We start from the raw sequence: 24832 nt of genomic DNA on the forward strand, positions 1-24832 counted from the left end.
TGCTACCAAGAGGTTGTCGACAGAAGGGGTTAGACAAAAGTACAAAGATAAATGTAAAGCTCAAGAGTTGTTTTGGTCTCAGGTTTAGGATTTGATTCTTCAGTAAGAAGAGGGCAAAAATGAATGATTGGATCAATAAAAATGCTTTGGTGATTTCAATTTTGTTTTCAAAACAAAGTAGACATTTTAGGTGTTATTCTTATGGAAATATTACCTGCTAGCTAGTCTAGGCAGAGAAGGCAATGGCAACCCACTCCAGTCCTCTCGCCTGGAAAATCCCATGGGCTGAGGAGCCTGGTGGGCTGCAGTCCATGGGGTCGGGAAGAGTTGAACACAACTGAGCGACTTCCCTTTCCCCTTTTCCTTTCATGCATTGGAGAAGGCCATGGCAACCCACTCCAGTGTTCTTGCCTGGAGAATCCCAGGGACGGGGGAGCCTGGTGGGCTTCTGTCTATGGGGTCGCACAGAGTCGGACACAATGGAAGCAACTTAGCAGCAGCAGCAGCAGCTAGTCTAGGAAACAGAAAAAGAAAAAAGAGAGGGAGGGGAGGGAAGGAAGGATAGAGGGAGGGCGGGAGAAAGGAAAACCACTTGGGAAGCACCAGTAACAAAGCTTAAGTTTCACAGAGTAAGTGAAAAGCAGGAAGCATGTACATCAAAGAAGTTTCCAAATTTAAATACTTTGTTTCTAGCAGCCTTACAGGAAACAATGAGAAACAATATTCTGTTTGACAAAATCTGTAATTTTTAACCTGATGGTAAAATTCAAAAGTTGAAACAGAGGTAGTGAAAGACAGTGTTAGTGGCTCAGTCATGTTGGACTCTGCGACCCCATGGACTAAAGCCTGCCAGGCTCCTCTGCCCAAGGGATTCTCCAGACAAAAATACTGGAGTGGGTTGCCACTGCCTACTCCAGGAGATCTTCCCGACTGAGGGATCAAACCCACATCTCCTATGTCTCCTGCACTGCCAATGGATCCTTTACCCAGTGAACCATCAGGGAAGCCCTCTCAGTATGACTCTTGAGGATATGAACTGACCACTTCAAGCTTCAGAAAAGGCTTGTAAAAATCTGTACTATACACAGGTTCAAAGTGTATTTGTAGAGGGCATCGATAGTCATTTTAAAATTATCTCAATTCATTGAATATTGTCTCTGGCATTGGGACAGGAGGTGGAGGGGTGGAGGAGGGACAGAGCAACAACTTGAAATACAGATAGTGTCGTTCCATTAAAAAATCTTCAATAAGCTTCCTTTTGCCCCCAAATAAAGTAGCCTAATCAGGTGTGCTCTTCATGTGGGGAGGAGGGGCAGGAAGCATTCCCAGGAGAGACCTGGTGTGGTAAAATTTTAGCCTCAAGCAAGTGTTCACAGTTGCTGATAGACCATTAACTATCCAGTGCTTCTATAATGCATTTCATGAATTCTCACTTTGGGCATGCAAGGGAATAAGTCAGAGACTCAGAACCTTAGCTATTAAAATTTCTACATAAAAATGCACTTTTCATCAGGAAATGAAACCTACTGATTTTTTTTTCCCCCATTCAGAACCTAACAGTGACACTGTGTGGATAAAGCTAGGAGTACACACGGAACATCACATTAGGAATGCCGGGGATAGAAAGACAGTTCTGACAGCTCCCTCGGGTGAAGAGAGGAAGGAAGGAGCAAGATCAAAAAGAGGGAGAAAATTAAACTGTAGACAAGATAAAAGGAGTTCACACTGCCAGACACTGCCAGAAGAAGATCTATCTCTGATTTTCCACTACCTAAACTTAATTTAATAGAGAGTTTCATGCTTGTTATGACTAGCATTTTTTCTCTTCTAGACCAGAATATAGTACATATAATACACAGAAGAACTTAGAATATAGTATATTGCAACTAACATGGTCCAAATTATGGAATTGGCCCACTAAAGATGGTTTGTTAGTAAAATTACTAACTTAATTGTTTCAGAGGCTCCAAAACTTGTAATAGATTCATACAGAAGAGGGATATTGACCTACCCTGTGTCAATGATGCAAAGAAATATCTGTTACTTTAGTACAAATTTTCATAGACATGTCAGTCTTCTCAATGAAATATTTTAACTTGAGAAGGTAAAAGCACTAATAAAGCAACCTTGACCCATCATATTCAATAAGAGCAATTGAAATCTGGTTAGAGAAAGGGAAGGAACTAGGGGTCTACCTATGTGCACTTAATTTTGCTATTGTTTTTAAACCTAATTTTATGTTTAGATGAGTTTTTATATCCTTATACCAAGAAATTTCAAATTTTCAGGTTTTCAATTCCCTTAATAATCTGATTAAAAATTCCCCTCAAAATCTTTTTCTCCAAACATATGCCTCCAAAAAAATGCACATTCACAACATATATGTACACATATTTATAATATATTGGAGAAGGAAATGGCAACCCACTCCAGTATGGTTCCCTGCGAAATCCCATGGACAGAGGAGACTGGTGGGCTACAGTCCATGGGGTCACAAAGAGTCTGACATGACTTACAACTAAACAAAAGCATTATGTGTGTGTGTGCATATTCACTATATATATATATATATATATATATATATATATAATTTTATTTAAAAGACTTTTTTACAATTTCAGAGCTTCACATACCCCTCAGAAGACATGGCCCAGGTTAGCAGCAAATTTTATTTAGTGAAATCTATCTCACCTGTTCTTCATTCTCCTTTGTAACATTCTCTATTTTTCCATTATTGCTCTCTTCATCATCTTTCTGAGTTTTCTACAGCACAAATTTCTGTCAAGAAAATATAGGAAAAAAATAGCCAAAATACTACTCTCAAATAAACAATGACGCTAACAAGTCCAGGACTATCCAGAAAAATTGAACTTGATATTCCAGCAATCCCATTCTTGCATATACAGTGTATCCAAAGGAACCAAAATCAAGATCTTAAAGAGACACCTTCACTCCCATGTTCATGGCAGCATTACTCACAAATGCCAAGATATGGAAACAAACTAAGTGTCTGTTGACACACAAATAAAGAAAATGTGGTGTGTATATAAATATGCAAGTATGTGCTCGTTGCTCAGTCATGTCCAACTCTTTGTGATCCCATGGACTGTAGCCCTCCAAGCTCCTCTGTCTATGGAATTTTCCTGGCAATAATACCAAAGTGGGTTTCCATTTCCTCCTTCAGGGGATCTTCCCAACCTAAGGATCAAACCCATGTCTCTTGCATCTCCTGCATTGGCAGGCAGATTCTTTACCACTGTGCTACCTGGGAAGCCTGCACACACACATATATATACTGGGATATTATTCTGCCACAGAAAAGAAGGAAATTCTGCCATTTACATGACAAACATAGATGAGACTGAAGGTGATTACACCAAGTGAAATAAGCCAGACTGAGAAAGACAAATACTGTATATCACTTATATGTAGAATCGTATTTTAAAAGTCAAAAGTAAAGAAATAGAGATTAAAATGGTGGCTTCCGGGGGATAGGGGTGAGGGAAATAGGGAGAGACTGATGAAAGGATGCAAACTTTCAATTGCAAGATGAGTAAGTTTTGAGGATCTAATTACAGCATGATAACTATAGTTAATAATACTTATTGTTTACCTGAAATTTGGTAAGAGAGTAGATCTTAAGTGTTCTCACCAAACAAAAATAGAGGTTAATATGTGAGCTGATGAAGTGTTAATTAATTTGATTGTGCAAGTCATTTTACAATGTATGCATGTACCAAATCATCACACTGTTCCCTTTATTATAGTTTTGTCAATTATACCTCAATAAAACTGGAAAAAAAAACTGAATACATCACCATCTATAACATATGCCATATGTATATGGGCTTTCCCAGTGGCTCAGTGGTAAAGAATCCTCTTGCAATGCAGGAGACACAAGAGATGCAAATTTGATCCCTGGCTTAGGAAGATACCCTGGAGGAGGCAATGGCAACCCACTCCAGTATTCTTGCCAGAAAAATCCATGAACTACAGCCTGGCAGCATTCATAGGGTGGCAAAGAGTTGGACATGACCTCACAACTAAGTGTGCATGTATATGGTACTAAATTGTGTTTAAAAATTAAAGAATTTAGTCATCACTGAAAATGCTGTTAGAAGTTTATATGCAAACATCACAATGGCTGATTTTTTAAAAATTTTTATCCGGATAATGTCAGCTGACAGTTCATGAGAGTGAACAAAATGTTGACACTATGACAAGCACTTTACAGTATGTCATATGGCCAGGCAATCTGATCCAGAGTCCTAACTGTTCATCAAGAGGCTATATACTGCTTCTCAGAGGTCTTGACACTTTATAAACACAGCTTGGAAAATCTTCAAACAATATAGGTTTACCTGATTCAAAACCTCTAGGACTCTTTATTTTGCTATTGACTTTGCCCAAGAGTCTTGGCATCAATGTTTATAAAATTTTATAAAGACCATTAATTCATCAAACATAAGTTATGTTCTCTGAGAGGCTTGTGCACGCATGCTCAATTGTGTCCAACTCTTTGCAACCCCATACATAACCTTGCAGGCTCCTGTGTTCATGAGATTTCCTAGGCAAGAATACTGGAGCAGGTTGCCATTTCCTCCCCCAGGAGATCTTCCCGACCCAGAGATCAAACTTGTGTCTCCTGAGTCTCCTGCATTGGTAGGCAGATTCTTTACCGCTGGGAAGCCTCCTGGGAAGAGCCACCTGGGAAGCCTCTGAAGGGCTTGGCACTTCACAATTATTCTTTTCCAGTATTGACCCACATATTATCCTTGTGAAGTACATTATCCCAGGAGCATCAATTAGAAAAAAAGAAGCTAAAGATTAAAGTGTCGCTTAAGATTGCGACCTTGTCATCCTAACTCTAACTTTTTGAGTCCTCTTCTAATTTCTTTTCTCCCTCAGCTCTTATATGTTATTAGTTGCTAAGCTTTACATCTTCCTCTCCTATATCTCGCATCCCCACTTTCTGTGTCTTCTGCTAGAACTCTACTTCAGGTCCTCAATCTCTGACTCCTAGATTGTGTTCTCCCCAGAAAGGCCTTCCTGTCTCCAGTCCTTTCAATACAACTTGCATGTCTTTTGCCTTTGAGGGAAGGTGGGGTAATTTAATAAATAGTCTTTCTTGAAAAGAGATTTAAAAATATCCTATGGCTTTGTAAGAACATCAAAAGCTACACGGATGAAATTCCTAAGAGCAAAATTTCAACACTATATTAAGTCCGAAAAGTTTCTCTACTTGCAGTCATACTGGGGGAAAAAAGAAAAAAAAAAGATAATTGAAGAAAAATTTTGATGATGTAGTTCTCTTATAAATTGGGAACAATGACCCTTGAAGGGCCATAAAGAAAGTGAATGTCAAGATAATTTATTATTGTTACATTATCTACCTCATTTTTCACTTTGTCTTACTGAGCTGTGATATCTTTACAAGGTACCAAATATCCCAAACATTAGTGAACACTTGAATAGTGTATAAAAGCAAGATAAAAAGAGCTGAAACAAAGAGTTGTAAATTTCCCCTCTACTGTGAGTTTAGTGTCAATAATGTTAACCAGGATGGGGATTACGGATGATTACTATTCAAGGTCTCTGATTTAGCAAGGAGTCATATGTGTAATGTCCAAAGCTCTGTACCCTTTCTGGGGCTTCCCTGATGGCTCAGCAGGTAACAAATCTTCCTGTAATGCACAAGACACAGGAGATAAGGGTTCGATCCCTGAGTCAGAAAGATCCCCTGGAGATGGTCATGGCAACCCACTCCAGTATTCTTGCCTGGAGAATCCCATGGACAGAGGAGCCTGGTGGGCTACAGTCCAAAGGGTCACAAAGAGTCAGACACGACTGAGTGACTGAGCACACACAGCACCCCTTTCTGAAGCAGGATGCCCCCACTTTCCCTGACTGATTGGGCTACTTTGTATTTACAGAGGGGTGTTGTTGTTGTTGTTTTCATTGTAGAAGAGCCAGTTTCTATGCATGCCGGTTGGACAAACATTTATATGTGATTGGTGGACGGAATGAAACCGGTTACTTGTCCAGCGTGGAGTGCTATAACCTGGAAACAAATGAATGGCGTTACGTGTCTTCTTTGCCACAGCCTCTGGCAGCTCATGCAGGAGCAGTGCACAATGGGAAAATATACATTTCAGGCAAGTCATTCCTCCACTTTCTGCTGCAAAGTTCAGTTCCAAGGCACTTTCTTGACTTGTGTGTCTATGTTTAATTCACAGGGGGTGTACACAATGGAGAGTATGTCCCATGGCTATATTGCTATGACCCCGTCATGGATGTCTGGGCTCGAAAACAAGATATGAACACAAAACGCGCTATCCACACTTTGGCTGTAATGAATGATCGCTTATATGCAATTGGAGGAAATCATTTGAAAGGTCCTCTTTTTTTAAATCACAATAACATTTGCATCTCATGTTTCTTGCTAAGGGGGTTTCTCGTTAGATAATCATAGTTAACCAAGTATAAAACATGTTGACCAAATAAAATCTACTCTTTGCAAATTAGCAGTACCCTTGGGCAAGCACTTATTTTGGCTCTCCTGCAGATAGGATTATTTTGAAGTTACCACACACATTAAATAAGTGAATAATGATGTCTACAGAAAATAAAAAACAAGAGCATTAATAACTGAAAAGCACAAACAATTGGTTGTAACAATGAATTCAGTAAAATAAATTATCCCTTATCACCAAATTATAGTAATGGATTTTTTCCAGAAAATTGTTTTTGTAATCATCGTAAAGAACTTTTTTTTTTTAATTTAGAGCTGCACAAAGAAATGAATGTGATTTTTCTTAAAGAAAACAGAATTTCATGTCTAAATTTAGAATTACTTCTTTGAAGAGTTGAATATCAAACCATCTATGATTCTCAAATTCTTTCCATTTGCTTATTTAATAAGTAACATAGTATTTTTGGAACCATATATGGCTCTTTTCCCTCCTTATTATGTATATGGCAGCAAGTTTTTTGTAGTTCGTGTGCATGTGTGTAGCACTAAATTTTACAGGGAAGCAGAGAGAGCTGTGATATTGAGAACACTGTGGAATCACTTTGAGCTTCAGTTTTCTCATCTGTAAATGAAGAAGCCGGTCAAGTTGGTCTCTCAAATCTCCTCAACTCTGACTTTCCATGATTATTGAAACTGAATGAAATGAAATACAGGCCATCTGGGCATGGCACATAAGGCCATTCTATGCATTTATTTTCCAATCATATACCCATATATGGGATTCCTCGGTGGTTCAGATGGTAAAGAGTCTGCCTGCAATGCGGGAGACCCGAGTTTGATCCCTGGATCAGAAAGATCCCCTGGAGATGGGAATGGCAACCCACTCCAGTACTCTTGCCTGGAAAATCCCATGGATGGAGGAGCCTGGTGGGCTACAGTCCATAGGGTCACAAAGAGTTGGACATGACTAAGCAACTTCACCTTTGTTCATGAATTTATTTTCCAATCATATACCCTTCTTAAACCACAGGTTATATATGGACATTTTTTCTGTTATTTAGTAATACATATCTACCCCTAAATGTAATAAGTACTGGATAAGTGTCATTTTTAAGTATTTTCAAGTTTATAATAGTTAAAGCACATCATCACAGGTGTTTACATAATCAGACTGTTAAAAAAAGTAAAAGATTTTGAGAGAATTGAATATTCACTTAAGCAAAGCAATAAAGTTTAGTCTGTAAAAGTGACTTTTGAAGCCTATTCATTTGGTTTCAAATCTCAGCCTAGCTACAGGCTATGTGACTTATTTAGGTTAAAATTCCATCTGTTCCTCAGTTTCTCATCTATAAAATGAATATAATGTAGAAATATCTAAGGGTGGTTGAGAGGATTAAATGAGTTCCTTCATATAAAACACTTAGGAAAGAACCAGATTATAAGCAGTCTATAAAATGCTTGCTTTAACTATTACTATTTTAAAGCTTTTTCAGTTCAGTTCAGTCGCTCAGTTGTGTCTGACCCTGCGACCCCATGAATCGCAGCACGCCAGGCCTCCCTGTCCATCACCAACTCCCGGAGTCCACCCAAACCCATGTCCATCGAGTTGGTGATGCCATCCAGCCATCTCATCCTCTATCGTCCCCTTCTCCTCCTGCCCTCAATCTTTCCCAGCATCAGGGTCTTTTCTAATGAGTCAGCTCTTCACATCAGGTGTCCAAAGTAATGGAGCTTCAGCTTCAGCATCAGTCCTTCCAATGAATATTCAGGACTGATTTCCTTTATGGATGGACTGGTTGGATGTCCTTGCAGTCCAAGGGGCTCTCAAGAGTCTTCTCTAACACCACAGTTCAAAAGCATCAATTCTTCTGCACTCAGCTTTCTTTATAGTCCAACTCTCACATCCATACATGACAGCTGGAAAAACCATAACCTTGACTAGACAGACCTTTGTTGGCAAAGTAATGTCTCTGTTTTTCAATATGCTGTCTAGTTTGGTCATAACTTTCCTTCCAAGGAGTAAGCATATTTTAATTTCATGGCTGCAATCACCATCTGCAGTGCTTTTGGAGCCCAGAAAAATAAAATCAGCCACTGTTTCCCCATCTATCTGCCATGAAGTGATAGGACCGGATGCCATGATCTTAGTTTTCTAAATGTTGAGCTTTAAGCCAACTTTTTCACTCTCCACTTTCACCTTCATCAAGAGGCTCTTTAGTTCCTCTTCACTTTCTGCCATAAGGGTGGTGTCATCTGCATATCTGAGGTTATTGATATTTCTCCCGGCAATCTTGATTCCAGCCAGTGTTTCCTGCAGCCCAGCGTTTCTCATGATGTACTCTGCATATAAGTTAAATAAGCAGGGTGACAATATACAGCCTTGATGTACTCCTTTTCCTATTTGGAACCAGTCTGTTGTTCCATGTCCAGTTGTAACTGTTGCTTCCTGACGTGCATACAGGTTTCTCAAGAGGCAGGTCAGGTGGTCTGGTATTCCCATCTCTTTCAGAATTTTCCAGTTTATTGTGATCCACCGAGTCAAAGGCTTTGATAGTCAATAAAGCAGAAATAGATGTTTTTCTGGAACTCTTGCTTTTCAATAATCCAGCAGATGTTGCAATTTGATCTCTGGTTCCTCTGCCTTTTCTAAAACCAGCTTGAACATCTGGAAGTTCACAGTTCACATATTGCTAAAGCTTTTTAATAAGATTTAAATAAATCTTTACTGATACTCCAAGGTAAATCAACCTTTGCCAATGACATCTAGCCAGGCATTTTTGCTTTAAATTAATCCAAAACATCAAGGGTTGGGGTTTGGGAGGATTTTTTATTTGTTTGCTTATTAGGTCTTTCTGACAACTCCTGATTTCACCCGCAAATTTATACATACGTCTTCAAAGGTATAGCTCTCTATTTCTTGGCTCTGGTCATTTATTTTAAAAGAAGCCCTAGCCTTAAAATGGAACCCCAAGAGCTTATTCTTTGATGATTCCATTTTGCTATGTCACTTAGGTTTCTCCCATCTCGATGTAATGCTGGTGGAATGCTATGACCCAAAAGGTGACCAGTGGAATATTCTCCAGACACCCATTTTAGAGGGTCGCAGTGGTCCTGGCTGTGCAGCGCTTGATGACAGCATTTACCTGGTGGGAGGCTACAGCTGGAGTATGGTACGCGTCTACATTTACCTCCTCTTCCTCCTTTTTGCTTGTGCTTACTTTTCATGTCCCTCCAAATGTGTTACCACCCACACAAATACCTTTTAAGAGTATCATGTTTATATGCACACAGTAAATTACTTTAAGCAGTAAAGTAGAATCAGTGTGGTTGCTGTAGAACTGGCTTGCTATCTGGTCAGTTGTATCACAAAATGCGGTAGGTCTCTGCTTCTCTCCCGTCCTCATGCTTTCCAGTTAAAAGTAGGGCTGAAGTGGTTTTACAGATGTCTGTTAAATCTGTTTAGGAGAGTCTGAAAAGTTTCTGACCAGCAAAGCGTAGAAAATGGAAAATAATTGTTCAGTTATCCACAGATTCTATTTAGGATTATGTAATTTGCCATTGCTTTCCACTTTGCCCCCCTCTTTACCATAAAAATTCCAAACATACACAAGAACTGAGAGCTCAGTGGGCCCTTGTTAGTGCACCATCCAACTTCGACATCTATCAGTGCTTTGCAATACTTACTTTATCTCTCCTGCTTCTAAAAATATTTGGTTGAAGCAATTTGAAGCAAATTCTAGACATATTATTTCAACCTAAATGCTCCAGTATTTCTTTTAAAAAAAAAACACTTGTTTATATAAACACATTATCATTATTATACCCAATAAAATCAACAGTAATTCCTTTATATCCTATCCATTTTAAAGTTTATCCCATTGATCTGGAAAAAAAAAAATCTGCTTTTCAAATTGACGTGTTCAAATTAGGATTCAAAAGGCCTCACTTATATTTTGCTATTATATCTCATACATCCCCCACAATCTGGAGAATTACGCCTGCCCCTCGTTCTGTCCCGTATCATTGACTTGTTGAAACAGCAAGGTCAGTTATCTTATAGAATATCCGACATTCTGGTATTGGCTAATGATTTCCTTGTGTTGACATTTAAAAATAGTCCTCTGTCTCCATAGTTCCTATATACTGTTATTGGTAAGGACCTGAGTTCAGCTTTAAAAAAAATTTTTTTAATTTATTTATTTTATTAATAGCAAGAACATACAGAAAGGGGGCTGTGTAATTCAAATGACATATCAGAAGGCACATAAGTCCAATGGTCTACACAGCCACCTTTGAAATGATGACTGTATTTTCCTATATATATGTGTGTTGGTTTTATAAGATTAATTTGGGGGTTTAATAATATTAATTGGCCTCATTTCTTTTGCATCCAACAAGATTGTTATTTAAAGTTTTGAAGAGCCTTAAAAAGTTATAGTCTTGTGGAAGCGAACTGTATTGACATATATCACTAGATATTCATCTACATCCTTATTTGCTGGTGTACATTGCTAGCTGCAAACGTATGTATGTTTGGAACCAGAAAATGATTATGTTGGTTGGGATTTTGGGGTTTTTTTCCTTGCCTATGGTAAAAAACAAGGCTGCTTTGGTTAATAAAGGGAACTATACAAGCACTAGCCGCTGAGGTTGACAAAGGAAAGAGGATCAAAGACTTTTTTATTTCTCGTGTGGCCCCTTGAAAACAAATAAATCAACATGTGAAGAAGTTGACAAACCTTCATTTCCAGTTTATTTTAAACTGGTTTTGAACCCTCTGTCTCTGATTCTCTATAGTAGTAAGATAAGAAATGGAAAAGTGAGGTGATAATCTAAAATCCAATTTACTTCAATTATTTGAATATTTAAGATAATTATTTCTTTTTTTAAACTTAAACAAGGATAATTTCCAACATGGGCTAAGTTATCATAAAGGATTTGTAAACCATCCCAATGTAGATGTGATAAATAAGGTTGCCATAGTGCTTCTCTGAATAGCCTTCCCTAAGGCTCTCTGCTCTCCATTCCAGGGAGCCTACAAGTCATCCACAATATGCTATTGTCCAGAAAAAGGCAGCTGGACAGAACTCGAAGGAGATGTGGCAGAACCGCTGGCAGGGCCAGCCTGTGCAACAGTTATCCTGCCTGCCTGTGTACCTTACAACAAATAACACCAGGAAACCCCAGAACGACACATTCTAGGAAGCAGTGACAAGTGACATCCCTATTGTAGCCAGAACAATGCATTCTAATGGTACATCTGCCAAAACCCACTTTAGTGTCTGGTGATTTACAAGAAGCTACAAAAGGAAAAGACCTGTTCTTGAACGGAAACTCTGTCTGTAACTCGCATCACATCAAACTTCCTGTGGTGACAGACTCTTCCATTGCAGACTGGTTTTAACTTGTCTCAGCTTTACGAAATCCCTCACGTGGATCTCGACTTTCAACAGGAGAAAGAAGATACAGAGGAGTGCCCCCCGAGAGACCTGAGATCAGTATTGTGCATTGTAGTTTACCTGCATGTGATCTATGTTGAAGTTTTGGGGATATTGTGTTCATGAATGATTCCAAATTTGACCCACCCAAACACTCATACTACATTACAGAAATGGCCACTGATTCTATATTCCTAACCTGTGGCAGCTTCACAGATTCTGTAGGCAATACAGTTATAGAAAATCATGTAAGACTGAAGAGGAATGTTTTTGCTTCCATAGAACTTCATTTTATATACCTTCTGCCCCTTATAGCACCTCGTGGGAACAGAGAAGAAAAAGATATTGGCTCTTGTAGCAACTTCTTTCTGCCCTGTCAGTTCTAGGCTAGCCAGAGTCATAAATTCTGTGTCCTCAGTTTTATCCAAAAGATTAAAACAAAATGCACTATTCAGTTTATAGAGGCTCAGGCTTTCTCATTTGGGGCAGCATATAAGGAACGAACAGGGCCTCCCAGGTGGAGCTAGTGGTAAAGAACCCGCCTGCCAATGCAGGAGGCTTAAGAGACATGAGTTCAATCCCTGGATTGGGACAATCCCCTGGAGGAGGGCATGGCAACCCACTCCAGTATTCTTGCCTGGGGAATCCCATGGACAGAGGAGCCTGGCAGGCTACAGTCCATGCGGCCACAAAGAGCCTAAGGAGCTAACTGTAACTCCTCAAACAATACCTCTCCCTCTTCCACACCTTTGGCTCTAGAAAAGACTCTAGATGTGGCTCTAGAAAAGCACCTGATGAACCCTCCTTCCCCTCAACTCATTACATTTCTTTGTTGTCAGCAGAGATGCCTGGGCTCAGTGAAGCGAGCCATCACTAGCTGTCTTGAGAAGCACAAGGAATTTAGGAGCAGAAGGTCAGAAAAGCATGAGACAATATCAGTGTGACCTACAATAGAGAAAAACTAGCAGAAACGTGGATTTGATTCTCAAGCTCTTCAGAGCTGCCACAACAATAATTAGGAACAAATCAAAGCCTAAAATATTTTGTGAATCACCCAGAGATGTTTTCAAATCCCTCAACAAGTATGTCGTTCAGAAATAACCACATAGGGAAGCCACCAATTAAAATTGCCCTGGTGACAAGGTTTCACTGTGGAGCATGTCAAGATGGATGGGTGTACTGGAATCCAATGCCATTTCTACAGTAAAGTGCAATCCTTGTTGTTTTTGTATTTATTTGTATGTTCAGATCCAAAGGATCCGTTGTAAAAATATATATATATAAATATATATATCCAGTGGAATCAGCTTTTCATTTCTTTTTCCTTGATCACATATGAATACATAGAAAGAAAGGTTACAGTACTTTGTGATAGAATTCCCAGCTGATGTCATGAAGAATTCAAGGTCTCCTTCAAAACCTTTTATCGTCAATAGTCCCCATCTCTTCCAAAAGTCAGTTTATACAAGGGTATTTGCTTTCCTTGGACTTGTTCTTCATTTATTTTTTATTTCTAGCCAAAATAAATAAAAGCATTTATGAGAACTATAAGCAAAGCTTTCTGTATTTCAGAAAGGCGTAAGCTATTAGAAAGTGAAGAGTGAATAAATAAATAAATCACAGAAAATGTAAATTTTGTACAGTATTAGAATGTGTAAATGAAGCTTGCTTGGAAGGGGAAAACTTTAAATAAAAACTTTATGTACTAATTCAACTGTCTCTCATATTCTGACTTATAAAGCATGTGTATAAATCTACCCACTAAGTTATTTGAGGGTTTGTAATTTGTAAATGCATAAATATTTTTATTCTGCAGATACACTTTATCAATTTATTTAGCTTCCTGGCCCTACATATATGTATGTAGTATTAATGCTAAAAACTACAGAATGTTTTAGAAAAAGTGTTGTGAGTTATAAATCATGAATTGAATCTGGTTTTTCCATTGTAAAAATGTTACAATAAGGCATACTTATCCAAGATCTAATAACAGTACTTATAGAAATTATTCGAAGCACCTTATGCATGAAACAATACTTGCACACTTTCTAAAGGGTAACCCCTTAGAAACCCTAACCCTAACCCTAAACCCTAACCCTAAATGAATCACATATTTAATTAAGTCAACTCTCTAAATATACAGTGGTTCATTTTATTTTTAGAAATCTGGGGGGGGGGGGGGAAGTCATGCAGGGCAAGGAAAGGATGGGGCTCTGGAAGACAGCAGGAGAAACTGAGGCATGTGATTGCAGCTTTGGGCAAACTTCCAGGCAAAGAGCCTGCAAACTAGAAAGTATTTAATCCTCCCCTGGCAAATCTTCCATTATTGATGACTAAGGTGGTAATTAAAGGGTCATTTGACTCTCCCCAGTATTCCACAGAAGCGAGAGCAATAGGGTTTCTTTTACCCACTGAATCTTCAGCTCACCATGCTACTGTGGCAGCAGGAAAGGCCCTTCTCTATAGCAGCCTCCTCTCCTCCTGAGCCAATGGCCAGTTGTTGCAGAACTTCTTTCCAATAGTCTGAAGCCTCAAAAGCTCTAGAGCTGACCAGTTATCATGATCAGTTAAGCAATTATACTTGGCTTTCTGCTAATCCCAGGGTCCACCTACTTTAAGACCATGTGTGTGTGTGCTCAGTCATATCCAACTCTTTGCAACCCCATGGACGATAGTCCACCAGGCTCCTCTGCCTATGGAATTTTCCCAGCAAGAATACTAAAGTGGGTTGCCATTTCCTTCTCCTTAAGTCCATGACTAGACTAAAACTGGAAGAGAAAACATAAGGACCAGATTTTAAAAATTAATTAGGCTGTGTCTGTGGTCTTAAAATTAGTATCTGTGTTTGTTCTCCCCTTTGAGGGCCAAATTTCCAATTTCCCAGCTGCCTGACATATCACTTATCACTATCAACATGGTAAGTATCAAGTATTTATTGAGCATATCCTCAAAGGCATCACTATAAATTCCAGGATCCTGATTAAACTTGGTTCTCTAGGTCAAAATATTTTTAAATGAACAAGCAAACCAGCTAAAATTGGATTGGTAAAGCATAGCAAAGCCAATTAATACACACTGGTGAGTATCTTAATAGACTGAGTTCCTGTGGATGAGGTAGAAGGAAGACCATGACTGATCAAGCCTGACTTCCATAGAAGCACCTGACCTAGAGAATGCTGAAATTTTGGTGGAAAATAAAATGGCAGTGAGAAAAAATAAGAAAGGTCAATATGAGGAGAAAATATCCAAATACTTAGTATGTGTGGTACAATGGTAGAGCACTACTCTGCCTTGTGCATTAGATACGGGCCTTATATTGGGTTGTATGCACATGTGAAGTCACTCAGTTGTGTCCAACTCTTTGTGACCCCACAAACTGTAGCCCGCCAGGCTCCTCTGTCCTTGGGATTCTCCAGGCAAGAATACTGGAGTGGGTTGCCATTTCCTTCTCCAGGGGTTCGAAGCCACATCTCTTATGCCTCCTGCATGGGCGGGCAGATTCTTTACTACTCGCACCACTTGAGAAGCCATATATTGGGTTGGGTTTCTTAATAAAGTTTTCCTACACTGGCTGACTCTCAGGTTTGGTGCATAAACAAAATGTTCAGTTCTATCTAGAGATGCAGACTGAGAATGTGTGTCAAGAATACAACACAATGGGGTAGGACTAAGGAAAAAGTCGTCTACAAATTGAAGCTTGAGTGGCCTATTCTATTCTAGGCTGTTGTCTGCTGCTGCTGCTGCTGCTAAGTTGCTTCAGTCATGTCCGACTCTGTGTGACCCTATAGACGGCAGCCCACCAGGCTCCCCCGTCCCTGGGATTCTCCAGGCAAGAACACTGGAATGGGTTGCCATTTCCTTCTCCAATGCATGAAAGTGAAAAGTGAAAGTGAAGTCGCTCAGTCGTGTCCGACTCTTAGCCACCCCATGGACTGCAGCCTACCAGGCTCCTCCGCCCATGGGATTTTCCAGGCTAGAGTACTGGAGTGGGGCGCCATCACCTTCTCCGAGGCTGTTGCCTAGCATATATTAAAGACTCAGTAAATGTCAATTCTTAACATTAGCAGAAGTAGCATTACCTTAATGTTTTTAGCTCACTGATATTATTGAAAACAAGATGGTTTCAATACTTGAGTGACTTGACATTTAGGACTGTCTACTCAGGCTCAGAATAATTATATCACTTCAGGTAAAGTGGTCCTTGATTGTGATCTCTTCTTCCATTTTTCACTTATTAGGTTGACTCTTTCTCTCTGACCTTCCAAATCCCCTTTGTACAACAAAGTGACATATGGGAAAAGGCAAGGGGGAAGGGGAACATTTGGCTACAGGATGAAGTCACCCTACATTTAGAGAGATGGCAGGCTCCTGACTCCCAGTCAAGACCCTCAAATCTGGGTCATCTGGAAACTGATCGAACTAAATTAGGAAAGTAGAATAAAGGAATAGGATTTAGTTACTGATTCAAAGTTATATGAGCAATATTATAACAACATAACACTTCCACTGACTTCGTGTTTGTTATGGATCAGGCACACTACTGGGCATTTCATGTGTTTTCCTATTTACTCCTCTAAACAGCTCTATAAAGCAAATGTTAATCATATATGAAAAGTAAGGACACACGCTCAGAGGGGATAAACTATTTGATATACAGCTCATAGGCAGCAGAACTAGGATTCAACCTAAGGCTTTAATCTAAGCCCAACCTCCAACCATCTTATTTTCCTGCTAACAAAGTTAATTTCTTAGATCAATCATTTGAAATCATGTAGGAAATCCTGGTGAACTGGCTGCTTTTTCCATAAGTGACTAGGATGTGCTGGAGGGGAAAATGAAGAACTAACAATAGTGCATTATGGCAAATGCTATATGGTTGTTGTGAATGAACCACTGGGAAGAATGAGCAGAAGGAACTTGCTCTGTGAACTTGGGGCATCCTCCAGTTCCTCCAACTTCAGTTTTGTCATCTGCAGATAGAGTGATAATCTCATCTTCAGAACATTATTGAAAAAATCATATGTAAAGAATGTGAAAACAGTTTGCACCTTGTAAACCCTGAAGAAAAATACACAAATCAGCTATTACGATGCAATGACTAAATCCAACTTCTAGCCTGGCAATGATACCTTAAAATTTGGCCTCAGTCTCGCTTTCAAGTCACATTTTTCTTTGCTGTTCTGCTCATTGAGCATTGTGAATCCTTGCTTTTCCACATAAACAGCTATGCTTTTCCATCTTTGCCTTTTTGCTTGTGCAATTTCTCCACAGAGAATGCCATTTCATGCTCAACACAATCTATTAAAATCCTGTCTTTAAAGGTCATGTTCAAACTTCACTGCCTTCATTAAGCCTTCGTGATCACAACAGTCCTGTGTGATGGTTTTCATCTGACTTCCCTTGGCTCTCTTACTTTCTATACTCCATACTATTTATAAGATTTTATGTCTTACCCCCTTACTAGATTCAGCGTTCCTTGAGGGTAGAGATAATAAGCAATATGTCTTTGAAAAAAACCATGAAGTCATGAAATATTTCTCGAATAAAAGTCCTGTGTTTTTGAATGATTAATATAATCGAGTTATAGACATTTTGGGAAATACGGAGGGATGAAAGAAAATTACGTTTAACACAATGACTTGTCTCTTGGGCTCCAGACTCTTCCCCATCTTTTTCATTTGCACTTTTGCATTCTGTACAACTGGATTTATATCTTTCTTTTAAGTCTTTATTGAATTTGTTGCAATATTGTTTCTGGCTTACGTTTTGGGGCTTTGATCACAAGGCATGTGGGATCTTGGCTCCCTGACTAGGGATCAAACCTACACTCCCTATACTGGAAGGCGAAGTCTTGATCACTGGACTGCCAGGAACGTCCCTGAATTTATATCTTGATCTCTTAAATCTTCAACATTTCATAAACATGTTTCCATGTGACAAGGTGGTCTCTATACTAATTTTTAATAATCATAGTATGCTGAACAAACATTCAAACACTGGCAAATTTCAATTTATATACTGGTGTCACATGTAACAACATTCCTTTGTGTTCTTTCTGATTCCTCAAACCAGTTTTACTCCACAATTCATGTTCTTCTCAACTACTAATATGGTGAAACATACTCTTTGAAATACATGAAAGTTTCTAGCTCTCCAGAGATGTTGTTTATTCAGCCATCTCTGATCCCTGTCCTCAATTAACATGTAATGAGAAAAGCTGCAACTCCCCCACCTCCAAGCTCTGCCAGAATAGTTGTGGTAAATTGTACCCTCCTTGTGAATGGATTTAGACCACCACCAAGCTCTCACTTCAGGCCAGATGACATTCATATAGTTTGGCAGAAAGTTCTTTACTTGTTCTCACAAGTTTGTCTTAAAAGCAATTCAGATTATTAAAACCAGCTGGGATGGGATGCCATGTCAAATTTATTCATTTCTTTTCCAACATGATTGGCCATGTTAAACCAACTCTAAGGAAAGAAAGAAGTTTAAAGCCAAAGGCCTTAAGGCTATGTGTCTGATGAGAAAATATAATCCAAGACTCCCTAGATCATCACTAGGGTGGTCATCTTCTTTTCTAAATCCTTACAATATTTATTATAATATTGACTATCTATATTTTTCACATAGTTTACCTACCACATATCTTATTATATTGATGATGTATTATGATGTACTTGTGGCTTGTTTTAACTAATTCCCTTGGTGGACAATGGACAATGCCTGAAATGGTATGTTTCTCCACAATGCTTTTCCCAATGTGCTCCATGAATGAGCAGTGGTTGACTTTAGAAGTATAAGAATCCCTGGAGTAGTGGAGTTATTTCCACCTCATATTGAAAATGTAAGTTGTACATGGATTTTTTTAAAGACAATCTAACTGTTGCTAATATGAAACCCTGCAAATAGCCTTGGTCTAAGTGTGTGCAAGCTAGTTTCCTTTGTCATTTTAACCATGTCCCCCCTATTTAATGACTGTGAAAGCCAGAATTTGTATGCAGAAACTCTTGTTTATTCGTATAAACATCCTATTATTATGAAATTCTTTGCCCCAGTACACAAATGGGATGGTACTGGTGTAATTCTGGCCCCCAGCTCAGAAAACAACACAAATACTGCTTCTTGGGTGATCTCTTCACCAGTGGCAAGGATGAGTATGTAAGAATTCTCTTGGTATCCCTAGAGCATTTTTATGTTTTATGCTGTTGGTGTTTTGTTCATGTATTCCTTCCACTATGGGCAAAGCTCTATGATGGTCCCTGCATAGGATATACATATCCCTAAGTGACTACTAAAAAGCCTCTTGATGAAAGTGAAAGTGGAGAGTGAAAAAGTTGGCTTAAAGCTCAACATTCAGAAAACGAAGATCATGGCATCTGGTCCCATCACTTCATGGGAAATAGATGGGAAAACAGTGGAAACAGTGTCAGACTTTATTTTTTTGGGCTCCAAAATCACTGCAGATGGTGACTGCAGCCATGAAATTAAAAGATGCTTACTCCTTGGAAGAAAAGTTATGACCAACCTAGATAGCATATTGAAAAGCAGAGACATTACTTTGCCAACAAAGGTCCATCTAATCAAGGCTATGGTTTTTCCAGTGGTCATGTATGGATGTGAGAGTTGGACTGTGAAGAAGGCTGAGTGCGGAAGAATTGATGCTTTTGAACTGTGGTGTTGGAGAAGACTCTTGAGAGTCCTTTGGACTGAAAGGAGATCCAACCAGTCCATTCTGAAGGAGATCAGCCCTGGGATTTCTTTGGAAGGAATGATGCTAAAGCTGAAACTCCAGTACTTTGGCCACCTCATGCGAAGAGTTGACTCATTGGAAAAGACTGTGATGCTGGGAGGGATTGGGGGCAGGAGGAGAAGGGAACGACAGAGGATGAGATGGCTGGATGGCATCACTGACCCGATGGGCATGAGTCTGAGTGGACTCCAGGAGTTGGTGATGGACAGGGAGGCCTGGCATGGACGTGAGTCTGAGTGAACTCCGGGAGTTGGTGATGGACAGGGAGGCCTGGCGTGCTGCGATTCATGGGGTTGCAAAGAGTCAAACACGACTGAGCAACTAAACTGAACTGAGCTGAAGTAACTACAATGCAAAGTATACATGCAATGTCGTTGTTCAGTCACTTGGTTGTGTCTGACTCTGCAACCCCATGGACTGCAGAATGCCGGTCTTTCCTGTCCTTCACTATCTCCCAGAGTTTGCTCAAATTCATGTCCATTAAGTCAATGATACCATCCAACCATCTCGTCCTCTAAAGATATACACATAAGGCAAAGTGGGAATTCCAGAAAAGAGTTGATGTCCAACTAGGAGAACCAGGGAGTCAGGCTGGGTCAGAGGAAGTATACGAAGTCAGTACTAAGTAGAAAATGAATGGCTCTTTTCTCAGTTAATGTTTGTAAAGACAATCTCTGAAAATACAATAAATAACAACTAAGCAAGTTTCATATAGAAAACTACTAGATAAATACATAATTGATGAAGAAAATGTAATAGTGTGAGGTCAAGGAATTTTCATGTTTAGATAGAGCCAATTAAGCCACAGCAGGCCAAGACTTCCATATTTTTCAAGGCATTAGAGAGCTATAAAAGCAACTAGGACTAAATGAACTCAAGTTCTAGGGAGGGAAACGTGTTCTGAGGTGAGCTTATGATGGCCAGTATCTTTTCGCTAGGGATGTTTTCAAGCCCTGGCCACATGTTGATCAACCTTAGCCCAGGCAGAGGATCAATCCAATGGAAAGAGAAACCAGCCAACGTTAGCTGTCACACAGAACTGAAGTGACAGAATGAAAAACCTGAGGAGCCCTAAACACACAGCCAACTTTGCCAGGAAGGAAATTTCTGGAGTTCTGGTGTTGTACAGGAAGATGGGGAACTAGGTCAAAACTTCTAGAAAGCAGGAAAAAGTTCCCACAATCTCAAGACTTGCCAGATGAAAAGAATTGCTTCAAATACATGACTGCTCACTCCCTTAGGACATTTGCAAATTTTAAAGTTTTATGAGTAGGAAGAATAGTTACATGGAAAATGGCTAAAGGGAAGAGCTGGATTTTCTTTGGACTTCAAGGTTGAGGACACAAAGAACAGGCTCTCAAGCAAAAGCCTGGGAGAGCCTGTCTTAGGAAGAGGGACCCTAGCCAAGCTATATCCATGACTGAATTGAGATAGCCACCTCCTCATTCCATCTGCATAACAGAAAAAGAGGACACATGCTCCAATGGAAGATAAAATTATATCCAGCCACTATCATACATTATTTAATACACAAAACAGTGCATTTAGTCAAAAATTCCTAGACTTGAGAAAAGTACAGCTCCATATGCTTTATAACCAACAGAATAAAACAGAATAGAAATGGACTTGCTGATCCAGATTTTTGAGTTAGCAAGGGAATAGCTATAATCAATGTGTTAAATAAAATATAGGAAAAGTGAACAAAATAAATGAAAGGATGAAGAATTTCACCAGAGTACCAGGATCTATTTTGTTTTTTAACTTATGGTTACAAAAGGGAAAAGGTTAGAGAGAAGGATAAATTAGAAGGTTGGGATTAAAATATATACACTACATAATCAACAAAGACCTACTGTATAGCACAGGGAACTCTACTCAATACTTTGTAATAACCTACATTGGAAAAGAATCTGAAAAAGAATAGATATAGGTATACGTATAACGAAACCACTTTTCTCTACACCTGAAACTAACACAACATTGTAAATCAACTATTCCAATATAAAATAAAAATTTAAAAAGAATCAAATGGTTATTCTAAAACTAAAACAAATTAATATCTTACATTAAGAACTCAGTCAATGGAGTTGACTGAAAATTAGACACAGCAGAACACAAATTAATAAACTTTGAAGAAAGATTAATAGAAAACATGCAAAAGGAAGCATAAAGAGAAAAAAGAATAGGAAGGACAAAGAGAAAGAGACTTCTGGTAAGCACTTACAATGTTTAACATATGTATCACTAAGTTCTAGAAAGAAAAAAGAGAGATGACATAAAAGCCATATGTTAAGGTATATTGGCCAAGAATTTTCCAAAGCTGTTAAAGAACATCAACCCACAGTTACAAGAAGCTCAGCAAACCCCAAGCAGGATAAATACAAAGCAACACACGTGGTACATTAGAGTAAAATTCCTGAAAACCAAAAATATTTTGTCATTGTATGCTTTTCTTTTCTTTTTAAATTGAAGTATAATTTATAATGTTGCATTAGTTTAAGCAAAGTGATTCAGTTATACATATATATATATTCTTTTTTATATTATTTTCTATTATGGTTTATCACAGAATATTGTTCAGATTCTTTTCCCTTATAGGATATTTTAAAATATTGAATATAGTTCCCTGTGCTATATAATAAGTCCTGTTGGTTATCTATTTTATACCAAAAAATCTTAAAAACAGCTAGAGATGAGTTATATTGTTTTCAAAAGAGCAACAAAGAGATTTTCAACTTAGTTCTCAACAGAAATGATAGGAGCCCAAGGAATTTATAATAACATTTTAAAAATGTTATTTTTAAAATAATTGAAAGAAAATAAAAGCCAACTCAGATTTCTATATCTGATTTTAAAAATCCTCTCAAAATTGAAAATAACAGTAGAGAATTTCAGACTAATAAAAACTGAAGAAGTTTATCATTAGTAGGCCTACACTAAAAGAAATGCCAAAGAGAGATTTTCAGGAAAAAGAAGACGATCACAGTTGGAAACATGGAAAAAACAATGAAGAAGACAGAAGATGATACATATGTGGGTAACTATAAATAAACATTGGCCATACAAAATTAATTGGGAATTATTGTGAAATTTAAAATGTAGAGATAATTAAAATGTGTAACAAGAATAATTCGAAAGACAGGTGGTGGTGGTTTAGTCACTCAGTCGTGTCTGACTCTGTGAGACCCCGTGGACTGTAGCCTGCCAGGCTCCTCTGTCCACGGGGTTCTCCAGGCAAGATTACTGAAGTGAGTTGACATTTCCTTCTCCAGGGGATCTTCCCGACCCAGGGATGGAGCAGAGTTTAATGTTTTAAGTTTCTAGCAGTATTAGGGAAGAGATAAAAAATAATTTTAATAAGTCATGTCTGGTTGTGATCTCTAGGTTAACCATTAAACTACTGCTGCTAATAATAATAACAGGCTTAGCAGGTGGCAGTAGTGATAAAGAAAGTGAAAGCGTTAGTCACTCAGTCGTGTCTGACTCTTTGTGACCCCGTGGACTGTAACCCACCAGGCTCCTCTGTCCACGGAATTCTCCAGGCAAGAGTACTGGAGTGGGCTGCCATTTCCTTCTCCAGGGGATCTTCATGACCCTGGGATCAAACCCAGGTCTCCCACATTGCAGGCAGATCAGTCAGTTTTACTGATTTTTACTAATCAAACAGTTTTTCAAACAGTTTAATCAAACAGTTTAATCAAACAGTTTTACAGTTTACTGAGCCACCAGGGAAGACTGGTGATAAAGAACCCTCCTGCCAATGCAGGAGACTCAAGGTTCAGTCCCTGGATCAGGATGATCCTCTGGAGGAGGGCATGGCAACCCACTCAGGTATTCTTATCTGGAGAATCCCATGGACAGAGAAGCCTGGCGGGCTACCATCCATAGGATCGCAAACAGTCGGACACGACTGGAGAGACTTAGCACGCACCGACCATAAATGTAGTATGGCAGAAACAAACATAACAGTGTAAAGCAATTATGCTTCAACTAAAAATAAATAAATTTTAAAAAATAAATGCAAAATTAACAAATAAATAGGAGGAAAGTAGAATAATGGAAATAATTGTATAAAAAGCAAGGAAGAGAAAAGAAAATGTAAAACAGACCAAATTAAAAGCAAATAAGATGAGAGATATAAAACTAAATATATTAGTAAGTTCAGTAAAGATAAATGGGGCTTCTCAGGTGGCACAGAGATAAAGAATCCATCTGCCAATACAGGAGACACAGGAGATGTGGGTTCAGTCCCTGGGTTGGGAAGATCCCCTGGAGGAGGGCATGGCAACCCACTCCAGTATTCTTGCCTGAAAAGTTCCATGGACAGAGGAACTTGTTGGGCTGCAGTCCATGGAGTCACAAAGAATCAAACATGCCTGAGCACGCACACACCTAAAAATAAATGGACTAAATATTCCAAATAAAAGAATAAGATTATCAGACTGGCTTAAAAACAGCTCATTATATGATCCTGCTACTGCTACTGCTAAGTCACTTCAGTCGTGTCTGACTCTGGGCGACCCCATAGACGGCAGCCCACCAGGCTCTCCTGTCCCTGGGATTCTCCAGGCAAGAACACTGGAGTGGGTTGCCATTTCCTTCTCCAATGCATGAAAGTGAAAAGTGAAAGTGAAGTCGCTCAGTCGTGTCTGACTCCTAGCGACTCCATGGACTGCAGCCTACCAGGCTCCTCTGTCCATGGGATTTGCCAGGCAAGAGTACTGGAGTGGGGTGCCATTGCCTTCTCCGATATGATCCTAACAGGAGACAAAATTTAAATACAAGGACATACCAAAAGAAAGCTGATGTAGCTACCATAGCAGTAAGTATGGTAAAAATTTAAAAATATGTATATAAACAGAGTTCATGAAAATGAGTATGACTTCTTCCTACGTTAAAAGCCTAGCATTTCTAGGTTGATAATACTTTTGCATACTAGGTGCTGCTTTACATATTATAAATCAGTTGTAGCTAATCAATATTTTAAGAAATTTAAGAAATTATTGGACATGAAAGGAAAAAGAAAAAACAGAGAGAAAAAGAAGATAAATAGGCAAATGGACATGATAGATGGTAGATAAAATGATTAATAGGTAGATAACATATAGATAGCAAATAGATAAGAGACATATCTTTTTGCATATTTGTTACACACTCTCCCAGGATTAACAT

The 24832-nt window shown here is 38.9% G+C and overlaps 1 protein-coding gene across 1 annotated transcript in view; it reads left to right on the forward strand.

Annotated features, from left to right (window-relative positions):
• Window positions 1-11643, forward strand: part of KLHL14 (kelch like family member 14) — a 108656-nt gene extending 97013 nt beyond the window's left edge. Inside the window, exons 5-8 of the mRNA XM_055559418.1 lie at window positions 5965-6155; window positions 6237-6395; window positions 9485-9642; window positions 11503-11643. Of these exons, the coding sequence (XP_055415393.1) occupies window positions 5965-6155; window positions 6237-6395; window positions 9485-9642; window positions 11503-11643 (649 nt within the window). The remainder of the gene's footprint in view (window positions 1-5964; window positions 6156-6236; window positions 6396-9484; window positions 9643-11502) is intronic.
• The last annotated feature ends 13189 nt before the right edge of the window (window positions 11644-24832 follow it).

The sequence above is a fragment of the Bubalus kerabau genome, chromosome 21, assembly GCF_029407905.1.
Source record: "Bubalus kerabau isolate K-KA32 ecotype Philippines breed swamp buffalo chromosome 21, PCC_UOA_SB_1v2, whole genome shotgun sequence".
Classification (NCBI taxonomy): Eukaryota; Metazoa; Chordata; class Mammalia; order Artiodactyla; family Bovidae; genus Bubalus; species Bubalus kerabau.